This window comes from Pristiophorus japonicus, chromosome 14 (assembly GCF_044704955.1).
Source record: "Pristiophorus japonicus isolate sPriJap1 chromosome 14, sPriJap1.hap1, whole genome shotgun sequence".
NCBI lineage: Eukaryota > Metazoa > Chordata > Chondrichthyes > Pristiophoridae > Pristiophorus > Pristiophorus japonicus.
The window spans coordinates 97,887,347-97,913,540 of NC_091990.1; the positions used below are offsets into that span (position 1 = coordinate 97,887,347).

Below are 26,194 nucleotides of genomic sequence, written 5' to 3' on the forward strand. Positions count from 1 at the left end.
CTTGATTTCCAGCTGTAAATTGGGAAATCCAAATAAAGTGTGAAAGATAATGTACATCACGTACATACCACTAATTGGATTTGCTCCTAGCCTGCTGCCACTGTCCTATGTGAGATGTCTCAGGACATTGTATTGTGTTCAAGGCATTATACAATGTCTTCCCTGGCGGCTTCCCGCCTTTCCTTCTCCAGGATTTATTCCATTCCTTTCAGCTCACTCGGCCCTGCGTGCTTTATTGTGGAGCTCCCTCTTGTGGTAATCATGCTAAAGTCCTACATTGCTCACTGCACACTTCTGGCACTGTCTGCCTATTTAATGCCTGACTATCATTAAATGAGAATATCACAATTCATTGGCTTTGGGATGTCCAGAGGTGCTGAAAGGCGCTATATAAATGTAAGTTCTTTCTTTCGCTGTACACAGAGCACAGGGCAAAAAATGGATGCTGGCACACATAATTGTGCTTATTCCCAGCACTCAATCCCGTTCACCCATCATCATTGAGACATTTGGACAGGTGAAAGAGATAGGTTTTAAGCCGAGTCCTAAAGGAGGAGGGAGAGACGAAGAGGTTTGTGAAGGGAATTCCTGAACTAAAAGTGGAGCTCTGCCATGTTAAGTTGGAACTCAAGGTTGGGGAAAGACTGGGCCATTAAGGAGACTCTGAGGGTTCTGTAGTGCCCACTTAGTGAAAGCAAACAGGCTGAGAATTATGACAATTAGGCCTGTGTTCCAGCATCCATTTTTCCCTCTTTATATACAGTGAAAGAAACGACTTGCATTTATATAGTGTTTTTCACAGTCTCCGGACATCCCAAAGCACTTTACAGCTAATGAAGTACGTTTTGAAGTGTAGTCACTTTTGTAATGTAGGAAACACGGCAGCCAATTTGCACACAGCAAGAACCAACTAAGCACACTGCAATAATGACCACATAATTTTTTTTTCAGTGATGTTGGTTGAGGCATAAATGTTGTCTGGGACACTAGGGAAAACTGCCCTGCTCTTCTTCAAAATAGAATCTTTTACATCCAGCTGAGCGGACGGTGTAAATGGGGCTTGAACCCTCAACCTTCTGACTGAGTGACTGGAAACCCGTTTGAATGTTAATGGAGTGAGTGAGTGCAGAGGAATGCACTTAACAAGAAATTCAACTTGTGGAGCTGAAAGCTAAAACCTTCAGCAGGCCATTCGATCCATTATGCCTGCTGCTTGCTCTTCAAAGGGAGCTTCCTACTCCAGTCCCCATTGCTCGTGCTTCCCCCGGATCCCATGGGCTCTAGTGCTGACGTTGCGAGGTGCCTCCGGCAGTGCTGAGCCTCATTAGAGGCTGGGTGATTGGGCGGGCAAGCCTGCAGCGTCCAATCTTGGGGCAAGGAAATCTGCAGCGAGAGGTCAGCACGGGTCTGATTTTAATATTATAATTATGGCAATCAGGCCCCACATCTAATGTCTCATCCTTCTGCCGAGCTATGCCCAGCACTCACTCACCTGTACGAACCCGGCCTATATATCTGAGGGCCAAAAATACAAGGACTTTGTTCTCAGGACAGAGTCTCGCTTGACAGGAGCACAGAGCGGTGAATCGGGCACTGAGGGCCAATGCTCCTGACCCGTGTCCCGACAGGTTATCTGCCCATTAACATCACTGCCTGGGAATAATCAGGAGCGCCGTGAGGCATGGTGACCTCCGACCTGTGGTGTCACCGGGTGAGACGAGGAGACCAGATGGGAGAGCGCCAATGTCTATTCACTCAAACATAACCCCGATTTTCTCAATGAGATATCTTCTCTGCTCTCCTCCCTCTGCCTCTGTACCGAGCGACTTCACATCCTCGATGATTTCAACCTCCATCTCAACTCTTCTTGCTCCCTCTCCTCTGAGTTCACTGCCCTCCTTTTCTTCCTTAATCTCTCTCTTCAGGTCAACTTCCCCACCCATATACACGGCCACCCCCTCGATCTTATCATCCCACACGGCCTCGTTATCCCCTCCGTAACCACCTCCGACCATTTCCTTATATCAATCTCAACCATGTTCCCCTTCCCGCTCCTAAACTCACTTATATTTGTATCCGTGTCTGGAAAGAAAAACTCTCTCTCAATACCCTTACCACTGCATTTTCTAATTCCCAGCTACCCAGCCTTTGACCTACTATTCTCCATGATATCTCTGCAGCTACTGACTTACCAAATCACACCCACTGCGCCACCTCTGATGCCCTTGTCTCTACTATAACCATTACACTCTCTCACTCGAGTCAATCCCCCTGGTATACCCCTCATCTCCGCTCCCTTAATTCCAGGAGACGCAGACCTAAACCTCTTTGGCAGATAACTGGTCTAATCATCTTTCACCAGATTTGGCTAGATCATAAGCACTATCGGGTCCTGCTCTCCTTCACTAAAAACGTCCATTATTACAAGATCATCCAGGATGGCAAAAATAACACCAGGCTTCCCTTCTCAACCACTAACTGTCTTCTCAAACTACCCTCCCCTGTCGCCTCCTCCCTCACCTCTAACAATAAACATGAGGAGCTCATTGACTTATTTGTTTAACAAGATCGACATCATCCTTTCAAATGCTTCTACTTTCAATTCCCTCCCTTCCCCTAGCCCACCAGACCTCACTTCCTCTCCGTTTTCCTCCTGCCCTAATCCTAAATGTGCATATATATCTCTAATTTCTCCTATCTCAACCTCTGAATTCTTGTGTTATCATAATTGGGAAGGGCGTGTTGCTCGTGTTTTCTGTAGTGAATGTTTGGAATGTGTTCATTCTTGGTTTTGGCTCCATTCGCATCTTCTAGGAATCTCTGACTGCCTCTTACTTTTAGTTTTCCTCCTGCAGCTATGTTTTTTTCCACGACTCTTTGCTGTCTGACATTCTTGTAACGTTTCTGCATGTCCCTATTTATCCCACTGAGCTCCTTCACCTTCCGACAATATTTTGAGAGATTATTTGACTTCTTTATTTCACTTCTGACTGCTTAGTTAATCCATTTAAGATCATGCTTTTTATTCTACATTTGCTAACCCTGCATATATATTTAATTTGTATTCTCAGCATTATAGCTTTAAGGATGTTCAACTTGTCTTTTATTGAAATGTTATTGAAACATAGAAACATAGAAACATAGAAAATAGGTGCAGGAGTAGGCCATTCGGCCCTTCTAGCCTGCACCGCCATTCAATGAGTTCATGGCTGAACATTCAACTTCAGTACCCCATTCCTGCTTTCTCGCCATACCCCTTGATCCCCCTAGCAGTAAGGACCTCATCTAACTCCTTTTTGAATATATTTAGTGAATTGGCCTCAACAACTTTCTGTGGTAGAGAATTCCACAGGTTCACCACTCTCTGGGTGAAGAAGTTCCTCCGCATCTCGGTCCTAAATGGCTTACCCCTTATCCTTAGACTGTGACCCCTGGTTCTGGACTTCCCCAACATTGGGAACATTCTTCCTGCATCTAACCTGTCTAACCCCGTCAGAATTTTATATGTTTCTATGAGGTCCCCTCTCATTCTTCTGAACTCCAGTGAATACAAGCCCAGTTGATCCAGTCTTTCTTGATAGGTCAGTCTCGCCATCCCGGGAATCAGTCTGGTGAACCTTCGCTGCACTCCCTCAATAGCAAGAATGTCCTTCCTCAGGTTAGGAGACCAAAACTGTACACAATACTCCAGGTGTGGCCTCACCAATGCCCTGTACAACTGTAGCAACACCTCCCTGCCCCTGTACTCAAATCCCCTTGCTATGAAGGCCAACATGCCATTTGCTTTCTTAACCGCCTGCTGCACCTGCATGCCAACCTTCAATGACTGATGTACCATGACACCCAGGTCTCTTTGCACCTCCCCTTTTCCTAATCTGTCACCATTCAGATAATAGTCTGTCTCTCTGTTTTTACCACCAAAGTGGATAACCTCACATTTATCCACATTATACTTCATCTGCCATGCATTTGCCCACTCACCTAACCTATCCAAGTCGCTCTGCAGCCTCACAGCATCCTCCTCGCAGCTCACACTGCCACCCAACTTAGTGTCATCCGCAAATTTGGAGATACTACATTTAATCCCCTCATCTAAATCATTAATGTACAGTGTAAACAGCTGGGGCCCCAGCACAGAACCTTGCGGTACCCCACTAGTCACTGCCTGCCATTCTGAAAAGTACCCATTTACTCCTACTCTTTGCTTCCTGTCTGACAACCAGTTCTCAATCCATGTCAGTACACTACCCCCAATCCCATGTGCTCTAACTTTGCACATCAATCTCTTGTGTGGGACCTTGTCGAACGCCTTCTGAAAGTCCAAATATACCACATCAACTGGTTCTCCCTTATCCACTCTACTGGAAACATCCTCAAAAAATTCCAGAAGATTTGTCAAGCATGATTTCCCTTTCACAAATCCATGCTGACTTGGACCTATCATGTCACCTCTTTCCAAATGCACTGCTATGACATCCTTAATAATTGATTCCATCATTTTACCCACTACCGATGTCAGGCTGACCGGTCTATAATTCCCTGTTTTCTCTCTCCCTCCTTTTTTAAAAAGTGGGGTTACATTGGCTACCCTCCACTCCATAGGAACTGATCCAGAGTCAATGGAATGTTGGAAAATGACTGTCAACGCATCCACTATTTCCAAGGCCACCTCCTTAAGTACTCTGGGATGCAGTCCATCAGGCCCTGGGGATTTATCGGCCTTCAATCCCATCAATTTCCCCAACACAATTTCCCGGCTAATAAGGATTTCCCTCAGTTCCTCCTCCTTACTAGACCCCCCGACCCCTTTTATAACCGGAAGGTTGTTCGTGTCCTCCTTCGTGAATACCGAACCAAAGTACTTGTTCAATTGGTCCGCCATTTCTTTGTTCCCCGTTATGACTTCCCCTGATTCTGACTGCAGGGGACCTACATTTGTCTTTACTAACCTTTTTCTCTTTACATATCTATAGAAACTTTTGCAATCCGTCTTAATGTTCCCTGCAAGCTTCTTCTCATACTCCATTTTCCCTGCCCTAATCAAACCCTTTGTCCTCCTCTGCTGAGTTCTAAATTTCTCCCAGTCCCCAGGTTCGCTGCTATTTCTGGCCAATTTGTATGCCACTTCCTTGGCTTTAATACTATCCCTGATTTCCCTTGATAGCCACGGTTGAGCCACCTTCCCTTTTTTATTTCTATGCCAGACAGGAATGTACAATTGTTGTCGTTCATCCATGCGGTCTCTAAATGTCTGCCATTGCCCATCCACAGTCAACCCCTTAAGTATCATTCGCCAATCCATCTCAGCCAATTCACGCCTCATACCTTCAAAGTTAGCCTTCTTTAAGTTCTGGACCATGGTCTCTGAATTAACTGTTTCATTCTCCATCCTAATGCAGAATTCCACCATATTATGGTCACTCTTCCCCAAGGGGCCTCGCACAACGAGATTGCTAATTAATCCTTTCTCATTACATAACACCCAGTCTAAGATGGCCTCCCCCCTAGTTGGTTCCTCGACATATTGGTCTAAAAAACCATCCCTTATGCACTCCAGAAAATCCTCCTCCACCGTATTGCTTCCAGTTTGGTTAGCCCAATCTATGTGCATATTAAAGTCACCCATTATAACTGCTGCACCTTTATTGCACGCACCCCTAATTTCCTGTTTGATGCCCTCCCCAACATCACTACTACTGTTTGGAGGTCTATACACAACTCCCACTAACGTTTTTTGCCCTTTGGTGTTCTGCAGCTCTACCCATATAGATTCCACATCATCCAAGCTAATGTCCTTCCTAACTATTGCCTTAATCTCCTCCTTAACCAGCAATGCTACCCCACCTCCTTTTCCTTTTATTCTATCCTTCCTGAATGTTGAATACCCCTGGATGTTGAGTTCCCAGCCCTGCTCATCCTGGAGCCACGTCTCCGTAATCCCAATCACATCATATTTGTTAACATCTATTTGCACAGTTAATTCATCCACCTTATTGCGGATACTCCTTGCATTAAGACACAAAGCCTTTAGGCTTGTTTTTTTAACACCCTCTGTCCTTTTAGAATTTTGCTGTACAATGGCCCTTTTTGTTCTTTGCCTTGGGTTTCTCTGCCCTCCACTTTTCCTCATCTCCTTTCTGTCTTTTGTTTTTGCCTCCTTTTTGTTTCCCTCTATCTCCCTGCATTGGTTCCCATCCCCCTGCCATATTAGTTTAACTCCTCCCCAACAGCACTAGCAAACACTCCCCCGAGGACATTGGTTCCGATTCTGCCCAGGTGCAGACCGTCCGGATTGTACTGGTCCCACCTCCCCCAGAACCGGTTCCAATGCCCCAACGCCCCAATGTTCCAATGAACAAACGCTTCCTCTCCAAACATCAATTTGCTCTTACTTCATTTTCTTAAAGATTACTCTTTTAAAATAGTGTGCTTGAATCTTAATCCTTGGTATTTCTGAACCCCAGATCATGTTGAACTTGATCATTTTGGGATTGTTGTACTCCGAGGGTACCACAAGTTTCATATTCTCTCTCATAATTCGGGTCACTTACCATTACCATGTCAACTTGTGCAGTCACGCCTGACATTTACTAACTCAGACTACAAACTACTTGGGTATTCCCAGTTTATATTTGGATGATTGAAGTCCCCTATTAAAATCACTTTCCTGTTTTCACACACTTTATAGAGCAAACTGTCTTCCTTCTTATCGATATCCCCTCTCTCTGCCAACTGCAAGAGTTCTCTGAAAGGAGATTGGGTACAGGCCCACAGCACAAAACCATACACAAATTGGTATGGTTTCTTTCAGCGAGGCCACAAAGATGGCTGTTGTGGGAGATTAAAACAACGAACAATGCAGTCACAGTACTTCGTTTAAGGTACATTATTGGATCAGAGTATAGGGAACTTTACTTTGCATCTGGCCTGCTGTACCTATCTTAACAGCGCTGCTCAAAATGGGGGGAAAAAATCATTTTGCATCCCTCACGTGGGAAATGTGTTCACAAGTGAGGTGTGCTAAAACTGCTCACTATTCCAGGATCATCCTGGAATGCAAAGATAACCCACGGCTTCTTTACTGGACTGCAACCAATCTTCATCAACCCCTTTCCCCTGTCTTCTCCTCGCTCAACTCCAACAACAAGTGCGTGGAGCTCATGGCGTTCTTTGTCACTAAGATTGAGACCATCCGATCAGCTGCCTCTGCCACTTCCCTGCCTTTCCCTAGCCCACCGAGCGAGACTTCCTCCAATGATCCCCCCTACTCTAGCCCTGATCCTGCATTTTCTCTCATTTCTCTCCGATCTCCACTCATGCCCTCTCCAGGCTCATCTTGTCCATGAGACCCACTTCCTGGTCCCTCATCCCTATTCCCACTAAACTGCTGACCATGCAGCTTCCCTTTCAGGTTCCCACATTAACTGATATTGTTAATGGTTCTCCTCAGGTATTGCCCCCCCCCCCTTCAAATCTGCCGTCATCACCCCTCTCTTCAAAAAAACAACCCTAGACCCCTCCATCCTTGCAAACTACCGACCTATGTCCAACCTCTCTTCAAAGGATGTCTCCCAGATCCATGCTCATCTTTCCTGGAACTCCATGTTTGGATTCAGGTTTCCACCCTGTTCCGAAGTGGCTCTTATCAAAGTCACAAATGACGTCCTCTGTGATTGTGACAAAGGTAAACTATCCCTCCTTGTCCTTCTCGATCTGTCTGCAGTCTTTGACACGGTTGACCAAACCATCCTCCTCCAAGACCTCTCCACAAGTTGTCCAGCTGGGTGGGACTGCACTCGTCTGGTTCCATTTTTATCAATCTGGTTATAGCCAGAAAATCACCTACACTGGCTTCTTTTCCTGCTCCTGCACCATTATCTCTGGTGTCCCCCAAGGATCTATCTTTGGCCCCTTCTGTTTTGCATCTACATGGGGCGACATCATCCAAAGGCACGGCATCAGGTTCCACATGTATGCTGATGACACCCAGCTCCACTTTTCTCGACCCCTCCACTGTCTCTAAATTGTCAGACTGTTTGTCTGACATCCAGTACTGGATGAGCAGAAATTTCCTCCAACTAAATATCAGGAAGTCCAAAGCCATTGTCTTTGGTCTCCATCTCAAGCTCCGTGCCCTTGCCGTTGACTCCATCCCTCTCCAACTGTCTGAGGCTGAACCAGACTGTTCGCAACCTCGGTCTCATATTTGACCCTGAGATGAGCTTTCGACCACATATCCGCGGCATAACTAAAACTGGCTATTTCCACCTCCATAACACCACCTGACTCGGTCCCTGCCTCAGCACATCCGCTGCTGAAACCCTCATCCATGCCTTTGTTGCCTCTAGACTTGACTATTTCAACGTACTCCTGGCCAGCCTCCCATGTTCTACCATCTGTAAACTTGAGGTAATCCAAAATTCTGCAACCCGTGTCCTAACTTGCACCATGTCTCATTCCCCTGTGTTCTCTGACCTGCATTGGCTCTCTGTTAAGCAACGCCTCGATTTTAAAGTTCTCATCCTTGTTTTTAAATCCCTCCCTGGCTTCGCCCCTCCCTAGCTCTGTAATATCATCCAGTAATGTAACCTTCCAAGGAGCTCAATTTTCCCCAACCCCATTTTTCGCCGCACTTACCCTAAATGCGCCGACTTTGCGCGCTGGAAATGGCGTCGAAAAAAGTGGCCCCATCCTGCCCGCTCTGCCGAGTCTCCGGTGTCTCAGCGTGGCGTACATAGTGCAGTTGGGGGTGGAGCAACAGTCCAGCACAGAAAAACTGCCGACAGCTACGTGCATGCGCAGTGAAGTCTGTGCGCATGCTCCTAGCCCTCCCAGCGTGTCCTGCGGGCTGTGAGCAGGACCCGACGTTCGCAGCCCCTATCCCCAGCCGAGTGGCCTCCCACACAGGCCGGCTGGCCCGCTGACTTCCCGAGCCGAGGTAGGACTTGAGTTTTATTTTTTATTTACTGATGGTTGTGCTTTGTTTAGTGAGGAGAGTTTTGATTGGTGAGGTGGGGGGTAACTTAAAAAAAAACTTGTTTCTGGCATAAAGGTAGGACTTCTATTTTTTATTATTAATTGATTGCTTATTATTTTTTGGCCTTTGTTTAGTGCTTTGTAAGTCTTGGTTCAGGTCCTCTCAGCTTCCTTGTATTTTTTATTTGTTATTAAATGCTTATTTTTGTGCTTTGTTTAGTACATTGTAAGTCTTGGTGCTTTAAATGTACTAACCTGCGCCGAATTCTTAACTGCACACAATGTTTTTCAGAGTTGGCCACATACGCTGACCTAAGTCAATTTAGAGAAAGTTTTAGCTGCCCAAAATGGCATAAATGACCAAAACTGGCGTAAGTGTCTGGTAACACCCCCTTTTGGAAAAAAAAAACTCAACTTAAAAAAAATCGTACCTAACTGAGTTACTCTGAAGAAAGTTTATTGGAGAAAATGGCGTTTTTTAACTTACGCCAGAAAAACCAACTTACTTCCAAAAAATTGGAGCAAGTCATGGCCAAAATTGGGCCCAATCAGCACTCCTCTAATTCTCGCGGCTTGAACATCCCTGATTTAAATCGCTCCACCATTGGCGTCCGTGCCTTCAGCTGCCAAGGCCCTAAGCTCTGGAATTCCTTGCCTAAACCTCTCCGCTTCTCTAACTCTCTTTCCTCCTTTAAGGCGCTCCTTAAATCCTCCCTCTTTGACCAAACTTCTGCTCATCTGTTCTAATATCTCTTTATGTGGCTCAGTGTTAATTTTTTGTTTGAAAATGCTCTTGTGAAGTGCCTTGGGACATTTTACTACGTTAAAGGCACTATATAAATTCAAGTTGTTGTGTGAGCCAACTGCCTAAACTTAAGTTTTAATATTTATTTCCTTTTTTGTTCCTTACAAACATGATTTTCTCTCCCAGAGCCATGCAGCATTCTGTAGCTACGAGGGTGGGTAGGGACCTTGATTCATGCTTCTGCTGGTTGAGCAGTGATTGAGAGAATCTCTGGATGGCTCTCGTCCGCCTCTGGAAATGCGCCTAAGCTACACTGAGTGTTTCGTCTGGGTGATTTGGAATTCAATACTTGCTTATTCTTTAACTACTCATTCAAAAGAAATCGCTTTTGAGTCATTTACTATTTGTGTTTTGTTACCTTATTGGAACTGCTAAGTTTATTCAGTTTATAATTTTAAAAAGCCTGAAAATTAAGTTGATTTGTTTTAAATACTCTGATCCAGGTTTGAATCTGGACCGTTCCAAATTACACTTACTTCACGGAGATCCAGAAGTCCAGGACTGGATGGACATTACGAATCAAGTGGTGCTGGAATTCACTCACCTTTATGCTGTTTTTGAAGTTAACCATTTCTCGTGGTAAGATTTGTAAAGTTTGACTCATTTGTTGCCTTTAGCCCTTTTCAAATATTATCTCTTGGTGATGAGGGGAGGCCTCTTTGGGTCCGAGCTGACATGCCTGGTGGTGCGAGATTACAATTGGGTTGACTCTGTCTGGCAGCCTTTGTGATCAATACCTGAGCGAGGCTGGTCAGCAGCACTCCAGTGACCTATTGATGATTAATTAGGTAACCCTCATTGATCATTGGTAGGACTTGGGAGGAGTTAACCGGGTCATTGGCAGCTGGAATTTTTCCCACTTGGCTCCAGATAATTTTACAAACACAGTGCCCTAACAGGTCGGGTGGCCCTATCTGGACAAACAGGGAAACTTACCAGTGAATTACTCTGGCATGCTGTGCAGTTAAAGCCAATTAAACTCCAGAAGTACCTCTGTGCACACTCGGAGGTCCCTAAGCCTTGGCTGTCAACAATCTGGACAAAAGTTTTCTGGGCTTGGCTGAGTGATGAGTGTCTATTGGGGGCACAGTGGGCACTCCATATTGGGCAAATGGGAACCTCGTGTGTGGAATTCTCAGTAGCTCGGTTTGGAAACTCTTAAGCAGGATGATTGGTTTCCAAGCTCGTCAGCCACCCAGCTAACCAAAGAAAAATAAACCAATAGAATCTTCTGGAGTGTAATGGAAATTATTTTGTTAAAGGGGTCCTTGTCGTAGCCCTCCAGCCCCTGAAGTCATTGAAATGTACAAGTGTCTGAATGTTTGAAGCAATTTTAGCTAAACAGCCTCAGGCATATTTTGGTTTCACTGTGCATTTATCTTCAACATGAGTAGCAGCCAGGAATGCAGGCTTAACAAAACTTGGGATAAAAGTGCTATTCTTGTATGGAGAGGAGCAGATTTGTTTAGCTCATGACTGCAGTTAAGTAATTACATAAAAATCCATAGATATTCGGAATATGATAAAGATTAGTGATTGGTTCTGAGGTAAGATGGCTTAAAATACAAACTGGCCCTTGACTAGAATCAGAGGGGTCAAAATTAAACAGCATTCCCCAAGTAAAACGCTCTTAATAGCAATCCTGGGTGGGGCTGAAAAAACAAGCCATTTGGCTTATTTCCAGGAAAGTGTGATGACTGCAGCACAAAATATGTGCTTGACATTTGTGTTTTTCCTGCTTTTCACTGGATAATGAATGCTGCGTGTTTTCTCTGAATATTTTTGTCCTTTTTATGCCTACATAACAGCAGTGAGTGCATTTCGAAAGTAATTAATTTAGTGAGGCACTTTGGGACTTCGAAGGGGTGGGGGAAATTTAACTCCCAAGAACGGGTGGGTTGTGAGTGGGGGGATAAAATGTTAGATTTTTCAATCAGCAACGCAACCCAGCTTCAATGCACCCACTTCCAGGTTTAACGGAGGCGCCTTGGGGGCCGTTAATGAGATCTTCGCAAATTGCTTTTAACTTCGCTCCAAATTTAACGTGTGCAGCATGGGTTTCCCTGGGCTCGGGAAACTGACCAGGGAAATTGAGGCGAGATTGGGCAGCAGTTCAGGTGGGTACTTAAACTTGTCATTGTCCCAGCTGAATAAAAGCTCATTTATTGCTGCTGGTGTCTTAGTGCCCTCTGGCAAATGTTTGGCAGAAAGCTCTTGTGTGGATACAGCTTTTTCAACCTTAGAAGCTTTCAAATTGACAAAATCAGGATGGAGGAGTGGGGGCGGGGTCTTTCTCTTCTGATGTACTGTCAAACACATCATACTCACTCAGTGTTTGACAGTACATCAGAAGAGGAAGACCGTCACCATCCATGACAGCGCCGAAGTGCTGTGGTGGGATCAGCAGGTGTGCAGGGAGAGGGAGGTGCCCAGGAGAGGGCCTGAGGTCGCAGGAGACACTGCTCACATTGCAGGGTTTGCAGACAGAGGTTCCGCTCCCTGGACCTCTCAGAAGAGCAGTGCCTCCGCAGGCTGAGGTTGCCATGTCAGGTGGATGCAGACATCTGCAGCCTCCAAGAATAAGACCTGTTGCCCACTAGACCTGGTGGCCACGCAATACCAGGGGCTGTGAAAGTCACCATCCTCAATTTTTTTGCCTCCGGATCCTTTCATATCCAGTCGGCTGCACATAAATACATAAGGCAGTTCACTGATGGATTGTTTACCAGGGCCGGCAATTATGTAAATTTTCCCTGTGATGGCGTTTGCCAGAATGAGCGGGTGCTCACATTCGCCTCTCTGGCTGGATTCCCCAAGGCACAGGGCGCCATCGATTGCACGCACATGGTAATTCGAGCAGCACCACAGCAACCAGGCTTTTTGATAAACCGTAAGGGATATTCATCCATCGAGACGCAGCTGGTGTGCAACCACAAGAAGTGTTTGGTGCAGGCTTGTGCCATGTTTCCTGGGAGCTGTCATGATGCATTCATCCTGCGGCAGAACGTTCCAGACATTCTCGTTCCAGGAAGCAGACTTGAGGGCTGGCTCGTAGCAGACAACGAATATCCGCTTCAAATTGGCCCCATGATCCCGATGAGATACCCCACCAATGAGGCGCAGCAGCGCGACAACGAGAGCCACGTGACCACCAGGTTTGTCATAGAGCAAGCCAGCGGAATGTTGACGATGCGCTTCAGGTGCCTAGATAGTTCTGGAGGAGTCCTTCAGTACTTGCCAGCGAGAGTGTCCAGAATAATAATGGTGCGCTGCATCCTGGACACCATTGCACAGCAGAGAGGATTGCAGGTGGAGGAGGATGGTGGGACTCATCACTCATCTGTGGATGAGGAGAATGAAGACAGGGCATCCATTGCCAGACTAGCTGCCGACATGGTTGCCAAAGATGTTCTAATGTCGCGATGCAGCCATTCTGTTGGGTTTTTATACTATATATTTCCTTGTTTCTGTATCTCTGGCCATTTCTGAAAGTAGACTTCTGGTTTCTGATGACCCAGAGTGCCTTTACCCATCCAGTATCACGGTAAAAGATCTATAGGGTCTTTGAATTGAATGGCTTCACCCACTACCTGTGAACAGTAGGTTGGGCCTATACTCATTGGAGTTCAGAAGAATGAGAGGTGATCTAATTGAAACTTATAAGATAATGAAATGGCTCGACAAGGTGGATGCAGAGAGGATATTTCCACTCGTAGGGGACATAGTCTTTGAATAAGGAGCTGCCCATTTAAAACTGAGATGAGGAGAAATTTAGTTTCTCAGAAGGTTATAAATCTGTGGAATTCTCTGTCCCAGAGAGCCGTGGAGGCTGGGTCATGGAATATATTTAAGGCGGAGACAGACAGATTTTTGAGCGATAAGGGAATAAAGGGTTATGGGAAGCGGGTAGGGAAGTGGAGCTGAGTCCATGATCAGATCAGCCATGATCTTATTGAATGGCGGAGCAGGCTCGAGGGGCCAAATGGCCTACTCCTGCTCCTATTTCTTATGTTCTAACAAAATATGCTGTTCCACTTGAATGATTCTGGGAGATTTCAGTTCGCACGTATTCGTAGCTGCAGTCAATATAATGGGCCAAGCAATCAGGCACAGAATTCCAATTTACAAATCTATGTCAGATTCAGGAGACAATCATCTGACTCTTATCAAAAAACTTGTCTAATTTATCTTTTTCTGTTATTTTCTTTTGGGATATGGGCGCCACTGGCAAGGCAGTACCCCTAGTTTCTCCGAGGGCATTAAGGGTCAACCAGGTAGTATGGAACTGGAGTTACAAATAGGCCTGACCAGGTAGGGGTGGTAGATTCCGATCTCTGAAAGACTTCAGTGAACCAGTCTGTTTTTTATGAGTCCAGTAGCTTTCATGCTCATTTATCCTGGTGCCAGCCTGATAAATTAACAGATTTACTAAATTCAAGTTCACAATTTGCCATGGTGGGATTTAAACTCATGGGGCTGAATCTTAACTCAAAAAAATGGGTGGGTTGGGGTCATGTCAGATGTTAAAATACAAAAAAAAATTTGGAACAGGAACCAAACCTTCCCACTTCTGGTTTTAACGGAGGTGGGACGAGGGGCAGGCGACCAATCCGCTCACGGGAAGCAGGCTGGTCATTTAAATATTATAATGAGAGCTGCCAGCATTAATTTTAACAGTGATTCTATTTTTAACCATTGATTTTTAGTTTGCTTGTTTACTATCATAACCAGGAGGCCAACCTACAAGCGAACCTTACTTTTAGCCTGTGGGCAAGGCAGAATCCATTAAGTAATCAATCACAAGAATAATGTTTAAACTTTAGGGCCACCCAATAATTCTGGAAAGCCTCAGCCCTCCATCATGGTCCTGCCTAATCCCACTTCCGTTTAACAAGTCTGCTTGTGATCCAGTTGAAGCAAGAGGTTGAGAATCAGGTTGTAGTTGGTGGAGAACAAAGCAGCAATGTTGGGGTTAGGGTAATGGTTCGGTCAGGAGCAGTGGGGGAATGAATTTGTTGAAAGGCTTCCCTGTAGTGGAGAAACCTGTGCTTGAAATTAAATACTGAGCTGTATTTTATTTTAAATGCTGCACTTTGTTTTATTTTAAACAATAGAAAGAAAGACATGTATTTATATAGCGCCTTTCATGACCACTGGACATCCCAAAGCGCTTTACAGCCAATGAAGTACTTTTGTTTAAGTGTAGTCACTGTTGTAATGTAGGAAATAGAGGTTTCTTTGTTGCAGAAACGTGTTGTATATAGAGTAAAATATAATTCAGTATTTAATTATGTTTTAAGATATCCTCTTCCACTGGGCCTGCCACTAACCCCTCCCCATCCCACTGAAACCCCAAGCCCCATACCTTTCTCCCAGCATTTTCTTCTTCGTAATCACAGTAACTTTCTCCTTCCCATTCAAACCTCATCCATTCAATCTTTCATATTCAATACTCACCACTAAACTCTGTGATTCCAACTTTCCTCCTTCTCAGTCCGTCAGCTTTCTGCACTCAATCCAAACACCCACACATTTGCAGCGAATACAAGAGAGAAGCTCTATTCTTGTCCAAAAGCACTTCACATACAATCATAGAATGGTTACAGCACAGAAGGAGGCCATTCGGCCCGTCGAGCCCGTGCCGGCTCTCTGCAAGATCATCATCATAGGCAGTCCCTCGAAACGAGGATGACTTGCTTCCACGCCAAAAAGGGATGTGTTCACAGGTGTTTCAATGAAGGACCTGATATTCCAGATCCCAAACTGCATCTTGAAGGGTGGAAGATGCCTGTGCGTGGATTTTTTTAACGTGTGGTGGCTGTTGCACACCAGCCACCACACGGGCTTGACAGGGCTAGGTCTTGGTCCAGTGGCAAGGATTACCCAAGATACCTGGAGACCTGCTCTGCTGCATGGGCCTAGTGCGCACACATATCACAGTGTGGGTTGGCCCGTGCTGCCCCTGGGCCCTCGCCTCTTCTGACCCTGAACTCATGCCTCTCCCGGGTCGCAATGACATCGTTCTACATTTTCTCTCTGCTCCTGCTCCCTGACCTTGCCGCTCCTGCTGTACCTGTCCACTCTCCAATCAATGACCTGGACCTTGATGACATCACTCTTCGCTGCCATCGCCCTCTGCACCAGCTCGCACTGCTCCCTGAAATAGTATGCCTCTACGCTGCTCCCGAGGCCATTCGCCTCGACCTGCAAGAGCACTTCAGCTAGTCCCACTCCCCCACCCTTTCCCTGTAGCCCTACAATTTTTTTTCCTTCAGGTACTTATCCAATTTCCCTTTTGAAAGCCACAATTGGGACTGCGTCCACCACCCTCTCAGGCAGTGAATTCCAGATCCTAACCACTACCTGCATAAAAACATTTTTCTTCACGTCGCCTTTGGTTCTTCTGCCAATCACCTTAAATCTGTGCCCTCAGGTTCTCGACCCTTCCGCCAATGGGAACAGTTTCTCTCTATCTGCTCTGTTTAGACCCTCATGATTTTGAACACCTCGATCAAATCCCCTCTCAACCTTTTCGGCTCCAAGGAGAACAATCCCAACATCTCTAGTCTACCCACATAACTGACGTACATCCCTCATCCCTGGAACCATTCTTGTAAATCTTTTCTGCTCCCTCTCTAAGGCCTTCACGTCCTTCCTAAAGTGCGGTGCCCAGAATTGAACACAATACTCCAATTGAGGCTGACCATATTTATAAAGGTTCATCATAACTTCCTTACTTTTGTACTCTATGCCTCTATTTATGAAGCTCAGGATCCTGTATGCTTTTTTAACCGCTTTCCCAACCAGCCCTGCCACCTTCAACGATTTGTGCATATATACCCCCAGGTCTCTCTGTTCCTGCACCCCCTTTAGAATTGTTCCCTTTAGTTTATATTGCCTCTCATTCTTCTTATCAAAATGTATCATTTTGCACTTTACTGCATTACATATTATTCCACCAGCCTGTCTTATGTCCTCTTGAAGTTTATTATTATCCTCCACACTGTTCACTATACAGGTGCAACGTCCCGAATCCAGAACCCTCGAGACAGAGGCCGTTCCATATTTTGCGTTTTGCCAGATTTTGGAACGACTTTCTGACGTCACGAATCCGGAAACACCTGAACCCAGGTTCGGATATTTCCGGATTTTGGAACATCAGAAAGCGGGGGAGGGGGGAGAGAGGGGGGGGTTGCTCATCGATGAGCTGTTCGGGTTGCCGGGTGGGGTCTTGCCGCCGCCGAGATATTTGCACGGGGGCCCCGCCGCCAAGGACCTGATCGGGCAGGGCCCGCCACCGAGGAAGTGTTCGGGCGGGGCTCCGCTGCCGTGAAGGAGTTCCTCGTCTGGCCCGAGATAGGTCGGGTCGGGCAGCCGAGGTAAAGGGGAGGGAGGGGGTCCGGGGTGTGGTCGGGCCCCCGACCGGGGTGAAGTCGGTTCGCCGAGGTGGGTGGAGTCCGGGTATCAGAACATTTTCTGGTTTCCGGACGACCCTGCCACGGATCGGCTCGGTGTCCGGATTCAAGAACATTCTGGATTCCGAAATGCCGTATTCTGGAAGTCGAACCTGGACTTCCAAGTTTTGTGTCATTTGCAAATTTTGAAATTGTGCCCTATACACCCAAGTCCAGAAAAACAGTAGCTTTTGTACTGACTCTGAGGAACACCACTCAGTCCGAAAAACAATCATTTACCACTACTCTCTGCTTCCTGTCACTTAGCTAATTTCATATCCATGTTGCCTTTTATTACATGGGCTTCAGCTTTGCAGGCAAGCCTATTATATGGCACTTTATCAAATGCTTTTTGGAAGCCTATGTACACCACATCAACCACATTGCCCTCATCAACCCTCTCTGCTACCTCATCAAAAATGCAATCAAGTTAGTTAAACATGATTTGCCTTTAGCAAATTCGTGCTGGCGTTTCTTAATTAATCCATACTTGTCCAAGTGACTGTTAATTTTGTCCCTGATTATCATTTTTAAAACCTTCCCCACTACCGAGGTTAAACTGTCTGGCCTATAGTTATTGGGTTTATCCTTACATCCTTTTTTTGAACAAGGGTGTAACATTTACAATTCCTCTGGCACCGCTCCCGTTTCTAAGGAGGATTGGGAGATTATGGCCAGTCCTTCCACAATTTGCACCTTTATTTCCTTCAGCATCCTAGGATGTATCCCCATCTGGTCTTGATGACTTATCTATTTTTAAGTATAGCCCGCCTTTCTAGTACCTCCTCTTTATCAATTTTTATCCCATCCAGTATCCCAACTGCCTCCTCTTTCATTATGGCAGCGTCTTCTTCCTTGGTAAAGGCAGATGCAAAGTACTCATTTAGAACCTCAGCCATGCCCTCTGCCTGCATGGGTAGGTCTCCTTTTTGGTCCCTAATTGGCCCCACCCCTCCTCTTACTACCCCTTTACTAATTATATGCTAGAGAAGACTTTTGAATTCCCTTTTATGTTAGTTGCCAATCTATTCTCATACTCTCTCTTTGTCTCTCAATTTCTTTTTCACTTCGCCTCTGAACTTTCTATATCCAACCTGGTTCTCACTTGAATTCTCGACCTGACATCGGTCATGCGCCCTCTTTTTCTGCTTCATCTTACTCACTATCTCTTTGGTCATTCAGGGAGCTCTGACTTTATTTGCCCTGCTTTTCCCCCTCATGGGAATGTACCTCGACTGTACCTGAACCATCTCCTCTTTAATGGCAGCCCATTGTTCGATTTCAGTTTTGCCTGCCAATTTCTGATGCAGATCCATTCTCAACCCATTGAAATTGGTCTTCCACCAATTAAGTATTTTTACTCTAGATTTCTCCCTGTCCTTTTCCATAGCTAATCTAAACCTTATGATACAATGATCACTGTTCCCTAAATGTTCCCCTACTGACACTTGCTCCACCTCATTCCCCAGAACTAGACCCAGCAATGCCTCATTCCTCATTGGGCCAGAAACGTACTGATTAAGAAAGTTCTCCTGAACAGACTTCAGACATTTTCCCCCCTCTCTTGCCCTTTACAATATTGCTATCCCAGTCTATGGGCTCAAGGTTGGGGGGGAGGAAGGGGGGGAGGGGGGAGGGAGGTAGGTGGAGGAGGTGAGGGAGAGAGGAGTGAGGGAGAGGGGGGGAGAGAGAGAGGAGGGGGGAGAGAGAGAGAGAGGAGGGGGGGGGGAGAGAGAGAGAGAGAGAGAGAGGAGGGGGGGAGAGAGAGAGAGAGGAGGGGGGGAGAGAGAGAGAGAGGAGGGGGGGAGAGAGAGAGAGAGAGGAGGGGGGGAGAGAGAGAGAGAGAGGAGGGGGGGAGAGAGAGAGAGAGGAGGAGGGGAGAGAGAGAGAGAGGAGGGAGAGAGAGAGAGAGGAGGGGGGGAGAGAGAGAGAGAGGAGGGGGGAGAGAGAGAGAGAGAGGAGGGGGGGAGAGAGAGAGAGAGGAGGGGGGGAGAGAGAGAGAGAGGAGGGGGGGAGAGAGAGAGAGAGGAGGGGGGGAGAGAGAGAGAGAGGAGGGGGGGAGAGAGAGAGAGAGGAGGGGGGGAGAGAGAGAGAGAGGAGGGGGGGAGAGAGAGAGAGAGGAGGGGGGGAGAGAGAGAGAGAGGAGGGGGGGAGAGAGAGAGAGAGGAGGGGGGGAGAGAGAGAGAGAGGAGGGGGGGAGAGAGAGAGGAGGGGGGGAGAGAGAGGGGGAGAGAGAGAGAGAGAGGGGGAGAGAGAGAGAGAGAGGGGGAGAGAGAGAGAGAGAGGGGGAGAGAGAGAGAGAGAGGAGGGAGAGAGAGAGAGAGGAGAGAAGGGAGAGAGAGAGAAGGGAGAGAGTGGGAGGGAGAGAAGGGAGGGAGCGAGAGAGGAGGGAGGGAGAGAGAGAGAGGGGAGGGAAGGGAGAGAGAGAGAGAGGAGGGAGGGATGGAGCGAGGGAGGGAGGAGGGAGGGAGAGAGAGAGGAGGGAGAGAGAGAGAGAGAGAGAGAGAGAGAGAGAGGAGGAAGAAGAAGGGAGAAGCTGGCCGGGCCGGGCCACCGAGGCTGAATGGGCCGGGTCGGGCCGCTGCTGCCGTTGACACTTCGAGCAGGGGCCGCCCCCAGCGAGATGCCGAGCGGGCAGGCCCTTCTGACGATGGGGAGGGAGGAGGGGGGGAAGAGGGGGGGTGGAGGGGGGGAAGGCTGAATGGGAGGGGGGGAGGGAGGGAGCTGAACGGGAGGGAGGTCCAGTCCGATCTTTGCCCTGTGAGCCCATTCAGCCAGGGCTAGGCTCGGGCTCCTCCCACGCAGCCTCGGGGGCGAGGAGCTACTGCAGATGCGCGCACTCTAGCGCACATGTGCAGAGGTCCCGGCACTATTTTCAGCGCCGTGGCCTGGCTCCGCCCCCGACCCCTTGTGCTGCGCGACGCCGAGCACAAAGATGTCCTGAGGAGACCAGAGAATCACAAAGTAAGTTTTCGGCGCCCTTTTTCTTCCAGAAAGTCGGCGCACCTTATCGAGATGCGCCAATTTTTCAGAGAGCGGAAACTTGGATCGTTGAAGTACCCCATCATCACTACTCTATAGTTCTTGCATCTCTCTGTAAATTCCCTGCAAGTTTGCTCCTCTATATCTTTCCCATTAGTTGGCGGCCTATAGAATGCACCCGGTAATGGAATGTCACCTCTATTGTTTCTTATCTCTAATCAAATAGATTCTGTCCTTGACCCCTCCAGGACATCCTTTCTCTCCAGCACTGTAACATTCTCCTTAACCAATACTGCCACCCCACCTCCTTTCTTTCCTGAACACCTTATATCCAGGAATATTTAGTACCCAATCCTGCCCTTTTTTGAGCCAGGTCTCTGTTTTTGCCACAACATCATTTTCCCATGTGGCTATTTGCACCTGCAGCTCACCAACTTTATTTACCATGCTTTGTGCGTTGACACACGTGCACTGTAAACCTATCTTGGACCTTCTTGTATTCTCTTTTAGTCTGACCCCACCTAATACCTTACTATTTCTTACTATAGTGCTCTCTGTCTCTCCCAATCCTTTGTGCACTTTGTTTCCCCTTTCTAATGCTACATCCAGGTGCCCTAGTTCCCTAAAATCTGCCTACAGGACCTCATCCCAGTGTCAGCTGTGGTTCAGTGGGTAGCACACTCGCCTCTGAGTCAGAAGATTGTTGGTTCAAGTCCCACTCCAGGAACTTGAGCACATAAATCTAGGCTGACACTCCAGTGCAGTGCTGTGGGAGAGCTGCACTGTCGGAGGTGCCATCTTTTCGATGAGATGTTAAACCCTCTCAGGTGGACATAAAAGATCCCATGGTATTATTTCGAAGAAGAGCAGGGGAGTTATTCCTGGTGTCCTGGCCAATATTTATCCCTTAATCAACATAACAAAAAACAGATTATCTGGTCATGATCACATTGCCATTTATGGAAGTTTGCTGTGCGCTAGTTGGCTGCCGCGTTTCCCACATTACAACAGTCACTACACTCCAAAAGTATTTCATTGGCTGTAAAGCGCTTTGTGACGTCCAGTGGTCGTGAAAGGTGCTACATAAATACAAGTCTTTCTTTCTACCTATGTCATTGGTACCTATATGGACCACGACCTCTGGCTGTTCACCCTTCCCCCTCAGAATGTTCTGAGGCCATTCAGTAACATCCTTGACCCTGGCACCAGGGAAGTAACATACCATCCTGGAATCACGCCTGCGGCTGCAGAAACACGTTTGTGCCCCTGACTATTGAATCCCCTATCACTATTGTTTTCCTGATCTTCCTCCTCTACCGCCGGGCCCCCCCCCCCACACCCCCCCACCGTACAGCCGAGCCACGCGTGACGCCATGGACTTGGCTCTAGATCTATCCCCAGAGCAACCATCGACCTCACCAGTATTTAGTTACTTTTTGAAGTGTAATCATTTTTATTTCACAAATGAGGGGCCAGTTTGCACTCGAAAGCTTTCCACAAGCAACAAATGAGATCATTGACTAGTCTTTTTTTGGCAGTGTTGGTTGAGGGAGGGATATTGAACTTCTGAGGTGAGTGTTACCAACTCTGCCAGGCTGATTATCGATCCGTTTTCTATTCGTCATCCCATATCTCCTTGCAATATCATTCTTTCCTCTCCCTTCCTGCCCCAACGTTTTAAACCTCCACAACATTCAACCCAAGTTTCGCAACCTTCCCCTCCACCCACAACGTATCCTACTTCACACTTGCATAACAGACTGTTAACACAATCACACTCCTTTTGAAAACAAATCTTCCACTTAAACATTGTGTCCCAACTTCCTGCCTCATGACACACCCACTGTCAGACACTTGCCAGCATAAATACAACTTTCTGCTGCACACAAACACTCATAAATGTCAAATTCTATAAATATTTTTGTTACATCTGTTTACAAAATCCATTTATTTCATATAATGTTACTGTACATGAATTACATATCCACACTGTATATTTAAATAATATGCATATAGAGTACATTTTAATAATCATGTCAAGTACTTCACATCAACTTCTTATAACGGACAGAAAACAGAGAGTAGGAATAAACAGGTCATTTTCGGTTTGGCAGACTGTAACTAGTGGGGTACCCCAAGGATCAGTGCTTGGGCCTCAGCTATTCTATTAAAATGATTTGGATGAGGGGACCAAATGTAATATATCCAAATTTGCTGATGATACAAAGCTAGGTGGGAATGTAAGTTTGTGAGGAGGATGCAAAGAGACTTCAAGGGGACAGAGACAGGCTAAGTAAGTGGGCAAGAACATGGTAAATGGAATATGGGGCCCAAATTTCCCCATGAGTTGCATCATTTGTTTTGGTGTAACTTGATTTTTCTGGTGTATCTTTTTAGTTGCAAATATGGCCATTTAATTTGCGCCAGTGTAAGTGAGTTAGTTAGGTTTTTTGTTAGGTCAGTTTTTTTTCAAAAGGGGATGTGCCCAGCCACTTACACCATTTATGCCAATTTGACCAGAAAAAAGTTGTACTAAACTAACTTAGGGCAGCGAATGTGTCCACTTTTGTCCACACAGAAAGACCTTACTTACAGTTAAGGAATCGGCGCAAGTAACTACATTTAAAGCACCACCAAGCACCAAACAAAGCACAAAAAGTAATAAGCAATTAACTAACAAATAAAATAGAAGGAACCCTGCACCTAAAGCACCAAAATCAATCAGTAAATAATAAATAAAAAATAGAAATCCTACCTTAGGGAACGCAGCGGGCCACCGATGAGGGAGCCCATTCAGCCAGGGCTAGGGACGGCGTGCTTCGGGCCCCTCCCACACAGCCTGCAGCGTGCGTTTGCAGAAACGGCCTGCCAGGAGCTACTGCACATGCGCGCACAGGTCCCGGCACTGTTTTCAGCGCCGGGACCTGGCTCCACCTCCAATCCATTGGGCTACGATGCGCCGCGACGGAGGAGAGGCTGGGGAGCGGCTAAAGTACGGAGGGGTTTTTTCTGCGCGCTTGGAGGCGGGCAAAAGCAGCGCAGTTTGAGTGAGGGCACCAGAAAAAGAGGTTCGGGAAATTTGGGCCCATAACGTGGAGAAATGTGAAGTTATCCACTTTGGTAGGAAAATAGAAAAGCAGAGTATTTTTTAAATGGTGAGAGACTTAGTAATGTTGGTGTCCTTGTACACAAATCACTGAAAGTTAACATGCAGATACAGTCAGCAATAAAGAAAGCAAATGATATGTTGACCTTTATTACAAGTGTAAGAGTAAAAACGTCTTACTACAATTATATAGGGTCCTGCTGAGACCGCACCTGGAGTGCTGTGTACAGTTTTGGTCTCCTTACCTAAGGAAGGATATACTTGTCATGGAGAGAGTGCAATGAAGGTTCACCAGTCTGACTCCTGGGATGGGGGGATTATCCTATGAGGAAAGATTATGTAGACTAGGCCTATATTCTCTCGAGTTTAGCAGAATAAGAATTGATCACATTGAAACATACAAAATTCTTACAGGGCTTAACAGGGTAGATGCAGGGAGGATGTTTCCTCTGGCTGCAGAGTCTAGAACCGGGGGTCACAATGTCAGAATAAAGGGTCGGCCATTTAGGACTGAGATGAAGAGAAATTTCTTCACTCAGAGTGTGGTGACTCTTTGGAATTCTCTACCGCAGAGGGCTGTGGAGTCTCACTCGTTGAGTATATTCAACACAGAGATCTATAGATCTTTGAATCTTAACAGAAAAGGAAATCAAGCAATATGGGGATAGTGCAGGAAAGTGGAGTTGAGGTAGAAGATCAGCCATGATCTTATTGAATGGCGGAGCAGGCTCGAGGGGTCAAATGGCCTACTCCTGCTCCTATTTCTTATGTTCTTAACTCCTATGCCCATTATTCGTAAGCCTCTGTGCCTGGAAGAGCTGGGTTCAAGGCCCCACTCCAGGACTTGAGTGTATAATCTCGGCTGACATTTTAGTGCAGTATTGCGGGAGTACTGCATTGTTGCAGGTACCGTTTTTTGGATGACACATTAAACTGAGGGCTTGTCTGCTTTTTCAGTTGGACATAAAAAAATCCCTTGGCACTATTCGAAGAAGAGCAACTGAGTTCTCCTAGTGTCCAGTCCAATATTTTTATCAACCAACAACACCAAAAAAGATGAACTGGCTGTTGTCCCATTGCTATTTGTGGGACCTTGCTGTGTGCATATTGGCTGCCATGTTTTGTCTACATATCAGTGACTACACTTTTTAAAAGTATTTAATTGGCTCTAATGTGCTTTGGGACATTCTGAAATTATGAAAGGTGCTATATAAATAAAAGTTCTTCTTCTACAAACTTATAAATGTTCCCAATTCATAACTTAATCTTATTTTCAATTACATTAATTTAATTTCAATTATAATTTCTCTTTACTGTTTACTCCTTCTTTATTTTTAACCAATATTCATTTTATTATCAACAACATTAAAGTATTCCGTTACTCAAATACTTTTTCTGTTGTATTATATTTTACACATTTTGTACAAATGTGCATAAAATTGTAGAATTCAAGCCTGAAAATATCAACAACACTGCCACAGTGCATTAATAAAAACATGATTTGACTTCTTCAATCGCTATAAATCATTGGCTCTGATAATATATTGTACATTAACTGGAATAATAATAGTAACGGACTCACCATGAGCAATGCCACAGGAAGTCTGATGGAAAACTTATAATAAGTTTATGTATCTGCAGACTGCCTGTCCATCGCATTTTATACATCACGCATTTTCTAAAACAAAGCCCTGTACGAAGATGTACGAAGAACAAAAGCAAAATGCTCGAGCTGTATGTCTGCAGGCACTCCATTCGCCTTCCTACAGACAAAGCCAGGGTTCTGATCTTCAGCCTTATTGGCAATTAACCTTTGAATGGACTCACCCAGTGTTTACTTAACATCCATTTGACTTTGTCGTCTTAAAGGAATACATACCTATGATTGAACAGAAAAATAATACATTGGGGTAGATTTTCACCTTCACCACTTGGGCAGTAACCCTAAATGCAGTGGCCGAGCGCATCCTTTATCAAACCTGCTCAATTTTCATTTCATTTGTAATGGTGGTCAAGTGGGCTCTATAAAGAGCAGGCAATCCATTTTGCCAGATTAGTTTGCATACGGTGAAGACGGCCATCCTACCCCACTGCATTTTACATAGTATTATATTTCAGACTGTGTAAAATAATGCATCCTCTGACTTTCCACGAGCAACACTATGGGAGATTCACTAATGGCTCAAGTAATTTGCAGCTGCTTTGAATTTGTGCTTGTGTTCACATTTCATTTCCATTCATCGCAGCAGTACTTTAGAAATTGATGTTGAGATCTGGATTCGGAATTTTATTTTTCTTCTTCTTCAGTCTTATAATTTAAAAAAAAAATTATTGAAGCTCTGTACCAGGGACAAGAAATTCAGGGAGTTTGCGCCTTCGGGACGCAAACAACTTTTCACCCAAGCGCAGCTCCGCGACCAACTCCAACAAAATTCCACGGGAGTTTAGCGGCGACAGTAACCGGTAGCACCCCACTCCTCTGCGATGGTGACGTTATCACCGTGCGCAGCGACCTGTTTTTGCAGCGGAGCGAAAATTCGGTCGCGCCCCCTGAAACTGCTGCGGGCCATGCCGACTGTAGGCCGCTCGCAGGCCGATGATTAAAGGGGAGGTGGGAATTTTTGTTTTTAAATGGCCGACTTACGCGGCCTTCTTCGCTTTGCATCGCAGGGTCTGTGCCGCAATCTTGCAGCTTGGCACTCTGCTCCCTGTTCCAGGGATGGCCCCGTTTCCCGCCCGCTGAGTCGGCAGCTTAGCCCTCCCCTTTAATGAAGGGGAGGGCCCTGTATACGCGTCAGCGCTATGCGTCCCACCACATAGTGCTACGTCCTTCGCGGAGTCATTCCACCCCGCTCCTGCCCCACTGAGCAA

The 26,194-nt window shown here is 46.2% G+C and overlaps 1 protein-coding gene across 4 annotated transcripts in view; it reads left to right on the forward strand.

Annotated features, from left to right (window-relative positions):
* pidd1 (p53-induced death domain protein 1) overlaps positions 1-26,194 on the forward strand; it is a 128,424-nt gene that overhangs the window by 62,396 nt on the left and 39,834 nt on the right. For all 4 annotated transcript variants that reach the window (XR_011596577.1, XM_070899398.1, XM_070899400.1 and 1 more), the window contains exon 10: positions 10,225-10,360. Coding sequence is in view for 3 of the 4 variants with exons in the window: in XM_070899398.1 (XP_070755499.1) it covers positions 10,225-10,360 (136 nt within the window). In the remaining variant the exon portion in view is untranslated. The remainder of the gene's footprint in view (positions 1-10,224; positions 10,361-26,194) is intronic.